Source organism: Heterocephalus glaber, unplaced genomic scaffold (genome assembly GCF_053883595.1).
Source record: "Heterocephalus glaber isolate CG9 unplaced genomic scaffold, H.glaber_assembly_v1.0 deba00000621, whole genome shotgun sequence".
Lineage (NCBI taxonomy): Eukaryota > Metazoa > Chordata > Mammalia > Rodentia > Bathyergidae > Heterocephalus > Heterocephalus glaber.
This window is the reverse complement of record NW_028258153.1, coordinates 5426504-5438282: the sequence shown is the minus strand read 5'-3', so window position 1 is coordinate 5438282 and position 11779 is coordinate 5426504. Positions and strand designations below refer to the sequence as shown.

The window sequence follows — 11779 nt, the reverse complement described above, 5'->3', positions numbered from 1 at the left end:
CCTCAGCTGCCACGCTCCTGTCTCACTTGATGTTACCTCTGTGTTGGGTGCTGGCACGTGAGGCACTGCGTGTGTATGTGTGTGCGCACACACACGCACTGAGTATAGGAAATGGCGCATGCTTGTATGTGTGGACAGGTTACTTGGGGTGAACGACCTTTCCACCCCTCGCCCCCACATTCTTGGCGGGAGTGGGAGATAAGGCTCAGGGCCACAGACAGCTGCGTCAGAGATTAGGAGGTCTCAATGCCATGTGTAGGGGCAACTGGGACTGCAAGGCGTGGGAAGCACTGGGGAAGACCCGGGTGGGAAGAGTAGAAGAGGGCAGGTGGTGGGATGGGGAGGGGACAGTGGGGAGGCTCTGGGCAGACCCTGGAAGGAGGGACCCAGGCCAGGCCGTGGGTTCCCCGTAGGCAAGACCAGGTGAGCTATGGTGCCCCAGCTGCCCCTGCTGCTCCTTTTGCTGTTGGGCCCACAGGAGGGTCATGGCTGCCAAGGAATGGAGCTGGACCGGGAGCTTGTCTTGGCCAAGGTGAAGGCCCTGTTCCTGGATGCCTTGGGTCCCCCTGCAGTGGCTGGGGAAGGTGAGGTTCCTGGAGTCAGGCGGCTGCCACGAAGACACACCGAAGGTGGCTTCATCCGCAGGGGCTCCAAACCAGAGGAGGAAGATGTCTCCCAGGCCATCCTTTTCCCGGCCACAGGTAATGAGGGTGGGGAACAGGCAGGGTGACTTTGAGAAGCAGCCTGGGAGCCAGGCTGACCTGAGTTTGAATCCTAGTCCTGCCACTCCGCTGGCTTCCCAACAATGAGCCAGTTACTAAACCTCCCTGAGCCTCTGTCTCCTCATCTGTCAAAAGAGTGATGACACTTTCCTCTCAGGATTGAAGGAACCCTGCACCTGGAGTGACTGGCCCATGGAAGGCTTCTGGGAGACCAAGTGTCTAAAGACAAGAGTTGTCTGGGCCTCTGCTTCTTACTTCAAGCTCTGTAGGTGAAATGTGAGAAGATACCATGGATGCTGGAAAATGCTTAGTTGGGAAACACAGACTTTCTCTTGAGTTCCTGTCTTACCTCCTTACGTGTTTTGCCATGTTCCAGTGACTGAGCGAATAAACCCTTCCTTTGGATGGGCTTTCTCCTCATCTGGCACACCTTTCTGTTAGCGATGATTCCCTGCCTCCCTTGCTTCAACCCCTGTGCAGCATATTGGGGGAAAGTATGGCTTTGGGATCAGGTCTGGCCACTTAGCAGTTGAATGTTATCCTTTTTTTTGTACCGGGGAATTGAACTTGGAACCTTGTGCTTGTGATGCAGGTGGCAGCACCGCCAAGCTAAATCCCCAGCCCTGTCATCCTTTTAAGCCTCTGTTGCTTATCTGCAAAATGAATCAATTGTTATGAATTTAAAATGAGAAGCTGTGTGATAATGTAGCTCCTGCTGCCAGTCCTTTGATTGAGGCTGGCCTGTGGTTATTTAGTGTAGTCCACATATATGTCAGGGCAAAGAGGCCAACTGTACTTTCTTGCGAAGGACTATGCTTTATTCTGAATTATAGCCTTCTTCCTTTTCCTCCTTTTCTTCCCCTCCTTCTCCTTTCTTCTTCTTTTTCTCCTCCTTCTTTTTGGTGTGTGTTAAGCTGCCCTTTAAAAATGGAATTATTGCCGGGGATTTGGCTCAGTGGTTCTGCCGCCTGCCTGGCAAGTGCAAGGTCCCAAGTTCAGTCTCTGGTACCAAAAAAAGGAATTAGTTTAAAGAACTTATCATATACTGTTTCTGATGTGCCAGAGATACAAGTAATATAACGCCCCCGTACACAGCATTCAAGATACCACTTCACACTATCTGATGAACAAAAATTTAACAATTCTAAGTGTTGGTGAAGGTAGAGAGTGACTCTTACACATCGCTGTTTGGAATGTTAATTGGTAAATCTGCTTCAGAGAGAAGTTGGCAACATTTTGTAATTTTTAGGTGCTTTAATGATGAGATGAAGAAACTGGGAGCCTATGTCAGTTCCCTAAGACTTGGGAGAGTGCCCAGGTCTAGAAGGACCCTCCACAGAGGTGTGGCATGTCACTAGCACTCTGTGAGTGGTGGCCACATCCCTCCTATTGAGGTGGGTGGTTTGGGGTCCTGGAAGTCAGGGCTGTCCTTTCCCTTCTCTTCTGTCCCCTGCAGGTGCCACCTGTGAGGACGAGGCAGCTGTTGGAGTGCTGGCCCAGGAGGCTTCAGAGGGTCTCTTCACATATGTGTTCCGGCCGTCCCAGCACACGCGGAGCCGCCAGGTGATTTCAGCACAGCTGTGGTTCCACACTGGGCTGGACAGGACGGGCTCAGCAGCCTCCAATAGCTCAAGGCCCCTGCTGGACCTGCTGGTGCTGTCATCTGGGGCTCCAGTGGCTGTGCCCATGTCCTTGGGCCAGGCTCCCCCTCGCTGGGCAGTGCTGCGGCTGGCAACCTCTGCTCTCCCATTGCTGACCCACCCTGTCCTGGTGCTATTGCTGCGCTGTCCTCTGTGTTCCTGCTCGGCCCGGCCTGAGACCACACCCTTCCTTGTGGCCCACACTCGGCCCAGACCACCCATTGGAGGGGAGAGAGCCCGGCGCTCAACTCCCCCCATGCCCTGGCCTTGGTCTCCCGCTGCTCTGCGCCTGCTGCAGAGGCCTCCGGAGGAGCCCGCTGTCCATGCCTACTGCCACAGAGCTGCACTCAACATCTCCTTCCAGGAGCTGGGCTGGGACCGGTGGATCGTGCACCCTCCCAGTTTTATCTTCCACTACTGCCATGGTGGCTGTGGGCTCCCCGCTCCACCAGACCTGCTCCAGCCAGTCCCTGGAGTCCCCCATACCTCTGTCCAGCCCCTTACTCTGGTGCCAGGGGCCCAGCCCTGCTGTGCTGCCCTCCTGGGAACCATGAGGCCCCTACATGTCCGCACTACCTCAGATGGGGGCTACTCTTTCAAGTATGAGATGGTGCCCAACCTTCTCACACAACACTGTGCTTGTATCTAAAAGGGTCCCGCTTCCTTATCTCATGGCTGGTGGCCAAGCACCCATCATCATCAGTTAGGAGGAGGGAAGAGTGTGGAAAATTAGTGGTTCTCACTCCCTCTTTGACTTCTCTGCCTGAGGGCTCTCCTCCCCATACCACTCCTGTCCCATGGGTGACATGTGACAATAAAGAACACAGTGCATACAACTTGGCATGCATTCTCAGGCTTTTCTGATATAATGTTTCAAAGATTTGGGGCCCTGGAAGCAATGGAATTGTGGGATTTCAGGTTACTCAGAGGCTAAGTTACTGCACTTGACCTCAGAGATCTGGGGTCCCAGAGTAGTACTTGGGTGTGTATTTGTTGGGAAACTGCATTGTGTCCCTAGCTCCTTGGACAGCTACTCTGGGGACAAAAATGGCCTCCTGCAAGGAGACCCTGACAAGTCAGTCAGGCTATCCACCCTGCCACACACACACACACACACACACACACACACACAAATTACTGCATTCAGTGCCACCATTCAAGGTGGCCATGAGCCCCCTCTCCTGCCATCCTCTGCCACTGCAGATGGACACCTAGTTCAAGGACAGGGGATTCTTATCCTGATGAGAGTCTGTGTTCTTTGGAACCCCACTGAGACAAGTATTCAGAAACGGTCAATTACTGTATTGGGGTTCCTTGGGAGTTTGGATGAGAAGAAAGGGGCAGGTGTGTGAACTGGTAGTGTGAGAAAGAAATTGACAAGGCCAGAGAGGTGGTGTCCTGTTAAGGCCAGATGATCAGAATGAAGATGTGGAATTTCAGTTTGCTGAGGGTCTGTTGCTATTCTTGAAGTAGATTTTGTGAGGCCTCATTGAACTGGGACTCTGGCTCTTGAAATCTTTGGCTCCCTTGATGTCCCTGTGTATCTTTATAGCCCCTTGACTCAGTTCTTAACATCAGAAGAGTGAAAAGACAGCCCACTGCTGAGGAAATATGTGGTCTTCTGTGAATTCACTCATGGTGCACACTGGGAGTGAGGGCATGGGGCCGGGCAGTCCTTTTCTTTTCTCATTTGTTTCCTATGAGTCCATTCTGCCTTCAGAATTGGGCAACAGGGGGCTACCTTTTCCGGCCTACCTCCTGCTTGTGTATGCTCCTAATTATCCCCTCTACCTTTTCTTTCTGCCCCAGCCCAGGCTCCATGGCTCTCAGCTGATTAAGTCCATTCAGTCTCAGCCTCTTTCTCTCTCTCTCTCTCTCTCCCCCCCATCCCCACTCTGTGTGTGTGTGTGTGTGCGCGCGCGCACGTGCGCGCGTGTGCGTGTGTAGGGGCAGGGCTAGGATGTTCAGTCCATCATATTGAAACTTGAGAGCACTGATTGTGACTGCACAACTCCAGTGTGGATTGGTTTTAGCAGAATCTCTGACTTGTCAAAGGCTTGCTTCTACCAGCCCAGCTTGTTGGCGGGGGTGGGGGTGTTGCGTTAAGAATCCCAACAAGTTACACTCATGGTAACACCCTTTCCCCACTCAGCAATCCTGAAGGCTCTCCTGTTCCTTGAAGCACAGGGGCCCTGCAGGGCAGCTATGTGTATACTCTCACACCAGCCCGGGCTCTGTTCATGTGGAGTCCCCAGGAGGCTGCTGCTGCTAGCCTGCTGGGTTGCTTCCATTTAGTCTGGAATCTTCCAGTACCTTGTCTCTGTGCTCTGGAGGTCCTTACTCAGGCTGAGGACTGGGAGAAGACCATCAGTGGGGACCCAGGGAACCTTCCTTAAGGCTGCTTGGATTCCCTTGTTCCCTGCCTGGCATCCTGGCCAGGTCTCCCCTCCCCAGAGAGGTCTTTCCCTGGGAACTTGAGTCTTCCTACCATTCGTAGGGTCCTCATTCTTCCTCATTCATCCTTCCTTCTGGGCCCCACTATGTCCCAGATGTTCCTTGTCCCAGGGAGGTGGAGGAACTCTAAGGACAGGGGACGCAGGATCCTCTACTCGGTTAGTTAGATGATCGGTGTTGCAAGTAAGTTTTCACGTGTCTGGGACAAAGTGAGAAAAGTGAGTACAACATAATAAATATTTCACAACACCAGATGTATTTTTTTTCCAGATGTATTTATTTTAAAGGGCAGTTCTTTATTCTGGAGTTATTCTTTCTCTCTGTGTGTGTTATTTCTTTATGATATTATGGAGATGGTAGAAAGTAGTGGATATTTTTTCATAAAAGTGTTTATTTAAATTACAACTCAGCAATTCTAGTTTGTATCTTGAGATTTTTCTTTGGAATTTCACTGCTGCATGAAATCTGAAAAATCCCAAAGACAGAAGTCATGAGTCTGGGCCACCCCTTCAAGGATCTCTTAGTCCTTACATTCTGCTAACTTAGCAAAACAGAAAACTATGTCTGTCCCTCCCTTAGTGGGGGCCAGTGGTGGTTAAGGACATATTTTTGTCTTTGCTTTTAGCCATGGGACCACTCAAGAGCAATGAACTTCAACTATGTTCTTTGATTCCAGTGCTAATTGTTAGGAACACTCGGTGAATACTCTTCATCAGAATGAATTTAAACAGAAAACTCAAACTGGCTTAGACAATTAGTTAATTATTAATTAATTATAAAGTGGCTTGTTGGCTTTTGACAAGTCCACAGCATACCTGGTTCAGGTGTGTCCTGATTCTAGGCTCAGAAGTTGTTACCAGGATCCGTCTATAGGCCTTACTTTCCCTGGGTCAGGTCCATCCAAGGTCTGTGGTGTCTCTAGACAGCTTGACTCCCATCATCACAACTTTTGGTCCAGAAGGAGAGAGTTGGCTTATAAAATTACTCAGAGTTGGTCTTGATGTCCTGATGAGAGTCATGCTTCTTCAGAAAAGATGGCTTGAGGAACGGAATGGGTAAGATCGTGTGTCCTACCCTGGGAGCCAGGAATAGGACTAACACTGAATTAGTCAGTTTGACATCACTGCAATGACAGAATAGCTAACGTATAGGGAGAAAATGTTTAGTTGCCTTGCAGTTTTGGAGGTTGAAAGTTGAAGACTGGGTATGCCTGCTTTGGCCTCTGGCGAGGGCGGGGGTGATGGCACATCCTGGCAGGAGCACCTGAGGAAACAAATGCTCATATCTTGAGCTACAATAGAGAGAAAGTAAAAGACTAGGGCCCTACAATGCCTTTGAGGGCACATCCTGCATGACCCAAGCACTTTCCACTGTGCCCCACCTCTGAAAGGTCCACAGCACTTCCAAGTGCCACCACCCTGGGGACAAACCTTTAGATATGAACTTTTGGGGGACATCCAACAGCTAAGCCACAGCAAGTACAAGGGATAAAAGGTGAAAAAGGTGATATCCTCAAAGCAGGGAGCAGCTGTCACAAAAAGGTGAGTGAGGCAAGTACTGTTGGTTCCTCCTCCTAATATCTCTCAAATTAAGCCCATTCTTTCTACATAGACTCTATTTTGTAATTGACTAGACAGTTCAAAGCAGTTACATTCTGCTCCTTTGTCCACCTCCCATGTGGCTGCCACAGGACCCTCCTAAGTGATCATGTCACTTAGGTGCCTTAAAAAGTCCACACAGAGGGGCCAAGGATTTAGCTCAGTGGTGCTGCGCCTGTCTTACAAGCTTAAGGTCCGGAGTTCAATCCCTGGTACCAGGAAAAAAAAATGTTCACATAGAGTTCAACTTCCATGGTGGGGTAAATATAAACAAGTAAATTTTAAAATATATAAATAAATAAAACTTAAAAGCCCTTGACAATTGGTCCTAAACCTATCTTTGTAGCCTAATTTCACACCCATCCCTCTTTCCCTACCCACTATGGCCTGAGTGCTAATGTCCCTCCAAGATTCAGGCAGGCATTTCCAGCTTTAAAGATGGAAGGGGGCCCCAGGCTAGGGAAGCAGGCAGCCATTTAAAGCTGGGAAAAGATAAGAATACAGATTCTCTTGCCCGGGATTTAGCTCAGTGGTTCCATTGCCTGCCTCGAAAGCACAAAGTCCGGAGTTCCATTCCCGGTGCAAAAAAAGAATACAGATTCTCCAAACTGGGGATGTAGGTCACAAGGTAGAGTGCTTCCCTAACATGTGTGAGGTCCTAAGTTTCATCTCCAGCACCGTTAAAAAAATACAGATTCTTAAAAATACAGATTCTTTCCTGGAACCTCCATAAAACAACACAGCTCTGCTGACACCTTACTTTTAGCCTAATGAGACTTATTTTGGGCTTCTGACTTTCTGAACCATAATAAATTCGTTGCTTTAAACCTGGTTAACTAAATCTGGTGTAATTTGTTACACCAGCAATAGGAAATTAATATAATGTCATCGTGTGATTGCTGGGATCTGTCTCTTCCACTACAAGGCCAGCTTCTTGATAAAAGAGCCACATCTTTGTCTGCTTCATTTATACAGATCTGGCACAGAGTTAGAGTTGAGAAAATATTTGTTGAACAAAGGAAAGAACTGCTCTAACTCTGGTTCTACAGAGGCTCTGAGATTCCAAAGCAGCCCCCCCTTCCCCCGCCTGAGCCCCTAAGCCCTGTGTTCCCACTTTGCTGTTTTCCCTTTGCCCACTGGCTCATGTGGCACACAGCAGGTCCTAGTGCCATTCCATTGCCGCTTCCTCCCCTGTCTGCCTGTGCCTAGCTCTCTGTGCGGGGAGAATTGAAAAGGAAGACAAAGCATCCCTATGTATGTGACTTTGCCAACAGATCTTCTGGGCTATGCCTGAAACAGTGTTGTTTTCTTCTTCTCCCAGATTCTGTCTGCTTTTTTTTTTTTCTTCTCTAACGCTGTCTCTATGCATACATTCTATCAAGCTTCTGTTCTTGTTCAGTTTGAATGGGTAATGCAGTCTTTCTTTTTCTTTTTCCTTTCTCTGTCCTGAATTAACCACATAATCCTGCTTCTTACAGTCCTTCTTTACCTCCCCCTTCTCAGGTGATTCCATGGGTTTCCAGGATAGACAATGAGGTAAGTTAAGGCACTCTTAGGTTACCTTGGGTTAATTTAAAGCCACTTGTGGAATACCTCCCTTTATTTTATGCTAAACTGCAAAGTCCTCTCAGACCAGGTGCCCAGAGCTGCTGCTGGGTCACTGGAATATTGTTATTTTGTTGCTTCTTTTTTTTTCTTTCTCCTCCTCCTTTTTTTTTTTGAGACATGCTCTTACTATTTAGTTCAGGCTGGCCTTGAACTCTAGGTAGCTCAGGCTGGCTTCAAACTCATGGCAATCCTCCTAGCTCAGTCTCCTAAATACTGGGATTACAGGCATACACCACCAAGCCCGGCATTGCTTCCTTTTCAGTCAGCTATTCTCAGGCCCCAGCTTCTCTGATTTTGCATTGAGCTTGGCTTCTGCCTTTATTGTTTTCCTTCTTTATGCCTCGATTTCAGTGCAGTCTCTCCAGAAAACACTTTAGTGAGCTTGATTGGTCACAGTCTAATGAAGAGTTCTCAGGCCAGACCTTGTCCAATGCTGCTGCTAGGTCCTACCTACCTTATTTAATTTTGGTGGCTGGCCCAATTCCTGAGCAAGGTCCAGAGAATCAGACCTTTTGAGGCCAGGTCTGGTAGCAGAGCCAAGAGACACAGTGGAGCACCTCATGTAGAAAGGATTGCTTCTGACCACTCAGTCCTGGGGCTGAGGGTGCTGGTCCTCTCTAGCAGAAACTCTTTGCCAGTATACTATTTGTGCAGGTCATATTCACACTTCTTCATTCTCTTCTGTCTCCTTTTCCCACTCCATGAAGATATTAAATTGAATAACAAGTAGCTCATCCAATTTCACTCTTCTAAGTGTGAAATTTTCATTTTGGAGGAATCCTTAGGTCTCAGTCATCTGATCTTCTGTTGGAAGCTGTATTATCAGAATGGGGAGGTCAGGACAGTAGCTTATGTCCTAAAGATGAACAATGGTTTCTACTCCTGTGTGGGCAACAGTCCTAGGCCTTGCCTGCTCCAAGGTATCAGAAATAAGCAGGTTTTAGACCAGGATCTGAGGTCTGTATTCTGCTGCAGTTCAGTTTGTCATTCTTGTACAAAACTACCCTTTTCTCCTTTCTCATATCCACAGCATAAGCTAGTAACTGGTATATCTTTTTGTACCCCTTTTTTTATTCCAGAGAACTTCTGGATGGCAGGGAAGCTACCAACAGAGGCTGTCTCCTCCCGTAACAGAGGTGGAACATGAGGTTACAAGTTGTGCCTCATCAGTACCACCAGATCCATGATTATGTGAGAGGTCTTGTTTAGGTGCTGGGAAGAACCAGCTTCACATTTCTGATTTTAGATGATGTGTTAGTCTTGGGGACTAAAACTCAGAAGAATGTTGAACAAAACACTTTTGAGAAAACACTTTGAGTCATGATAATAAATTACACAAAGTTACTGTTTAATGACAATTTTTTAATGACATTGCATACCTTTTTAATAGATAATTCTTAAGTAAGTAAATTTGAACTTCAAACTTTAAAGACTGCATAGATTTAATTTTTTTAGAAAATGTTTAGCCCTTTAGTCTTTCTGGAATCTAATGTGCAGGATGTAAGGGATTTAGGTTTTTCCAGATGGGAATCTAGTTATTCCAAAACTATTGAACAACTCATTACCTACACAATTGATTTAAAGCCAATTTTATCATCCCCCCCAAAATTTCCACATAATCAAGATTACTCCTGTACTGTGCTCTATTAATATTTGTCTATCTCTTTTGTCATTACTACACTGCTTTGGTCACTGTGACTTTTTTGGACATTTTATATCTGGTAGGGCAAGGCCCCTATTAGTGCCTCTTTGATTTATTTTTCTTCAGGGTTTCTTGGCTGTGTCCAGTGTTTAGTCTTCCAGTTGAATTTTAGAATCAACTTGTCAAGTTACAAAATCTTCCCATTGAAATTAGTTTTGAAATTGCATCATTATAATATTGAATCATTATAACACTGAATCCTCCCCCTAGAAATACAATTTCTTTTCACTTATTTAGATCATGTTCCGACATATTTCTCAAAATGTTTGATATGTACACGTATCACTTTGGCTGCTACAGTAAAACAGGATTTTCTTTTTCCTTTTGCCTTCCCTAGAAAAAGGTTTTTGCCTTAGTCAAGGTTCTTATGGTAGCAATTTACAGAAGTACATTCTGACTTTGGAAAAAAGGGAGAGATTTTTTTGGAAGGCAGCCAAGGCTCCCCTGCAAGCCAAGGACAGAAAGGGGAGAGGAAACAACTACTTAAGTTTTCTGTTGCTTCTTCTCTCAGTAGATCTATTTTTCTTTCCCTCTGCAGTTTAGCTTTGTTTCTTTGTCTTGCTTAGACATTTCTGGAAGCAAAAGGATGTAGAACAAACCTAGCTACAGGAGCTACCCCTGTAAATGGAGGAATTCTCAGAGAATAACTGTGGGCTTGGAGTTGGGTGGGGCAGGCGGTGAAAACAGATTTCCAGGCATTGCAATGTTAGGAACTTCAAAAGAACTTTGTTTCTTGCCCAAGAGGATGGGTTGCCAGTTACAGTATGGGAGATCTCACCCTCCCTAGTTCCAGGTGATTGACAAACATGGTAATGGGATTAGTAACTCAATAAAAATTTATTGAGCCCCTACTCTGACTTTTTTTGTATTTTGCTTTGCTATTCCCCTTATTTCATTAAACATCTTTTTAAGCTTTTGGCTCAGGCCACATGTAATAAGCAGCAAATGCTAAATTGTAGGCACACGTTGCTATTTTAAATATTATTATTTTTTTCCAGTACCGAGGATAGAACTCATGACCTTGCGCTTGCGAGGCAGGCACAGTGCCACTGAGCTAAACCCCGGGCCCTACTGGTACATTTTAGATATACATAATGACAACATTCATCATAGAGAATTTGTACCTGTACATGGTATATTTTGCTTTTTTCTCATTCTCTCCTCCCTTTAACCCTTCTTCCCTTCCTTATTTACAAAAGCTTTGATTCCATTTTTTTCTATTCTTTTTTATTGTCCCTTCTTTCTTCTGTGTAGAAAAGGACCACTTCAGAAAAGACACTTCCTAAAATCAGAACTTGTTTGAAGATTTTTTAAAATCTGCTTCAGCAGTTGACGTCAGCATTTGACTGGGAGCCCGGTAAAAGCTACTACACAGGGAACAGGGAACCAAGAAACTTTGGCAGTCTTCGAGTTGTGCTTATTAACGGAACGACCTTCACAAGTAACCCAGCCTCTGGGAACCTGTTTTCTCATTTTCAAACGGGGACTGAGAAGTTTTTGATTCGGGTGTGATAAAACGCTACAAAAAAGGGACCAGGTTCAGATGAGCGTTACCAGTGGCTAATTTGTGTCTGATTATGGTTGAAGGAAAAAAAGGAGTTTAGAGACACCTAGGAAAGGGAGGCAAAGGGACCCTGGAGGTAGCACCTCCGTCAAGCCTCAGCTCTTTCACAGAGCAAAAATCTCCTTCGCACGGCGGACACGTCCTCTTTTAACTGGAAAACGAATGTTCACTTTGGATGAGTTTTGTCCTCATTAGCAGAAAATCCCATTCTCCAAACTTTGTTTTTTTCCCAGTCCGGTCTGCAAACGCGTCAGGCTTTCCTCACAGGCCCCGGGCAGGGAGAGGGGCGGCGGGGGCCAAGTAGGAGACCAGGTGGTTCGAGACAGAAGAGGCCGGGGATGCCGAGGGGTTAGCTTGGGGTGGGGTTAGCTTGGGGTGGAGACCGCTTTAACCCTCCGCCACTGTACCCTTCCGGCACCGTACCCCGCCGGTCCCTTGGGCGTGGCTTCCGGCTGTGAAGACGCGTTTTCCGTCGTCCCTTCCGTCTCCTT

At 46.9% G+C, this 11779-nt stretch overlaps 1 protein-coding gene across 2 annotated transcripts; it reads left to right on the top strand.

Annotated features, from left to right (window-relative positions):
• The first annotated feature begins 36 nt into the window (after window positions 1–36).
• On the top strand, window positions 37–3198 carry Inha (inhibin subunit alpha). Of its 2 annotated transcripts, XM_004864509.4 has the most exons (3): window positions 37–701; window positions 880–987; window positions 2179–3198. In XM_004864509.4, the coding sequence occupies exons 1-3, from the start codon at window positions 431–433 to the stop codon at window positions 3009–3011; spliced, it is 1212 nt and encodes a 403-aa protein (XP_004864566.2). In that variant the 5' UTR covers window positions 37–430; the 3' UTR covers window positions 3012–3198. The 2 variants fall into 2 exon arrangements, with proteins under 2 accessions (XP_004864566.2, XP_004864567.2); XM_004864510.4 differs by lacking the exon at window positions 880–987 and having other exon boundaries at window positions 74–701.
• Window positions 3199–11779: the final 8581 nt, after the last annotated feature.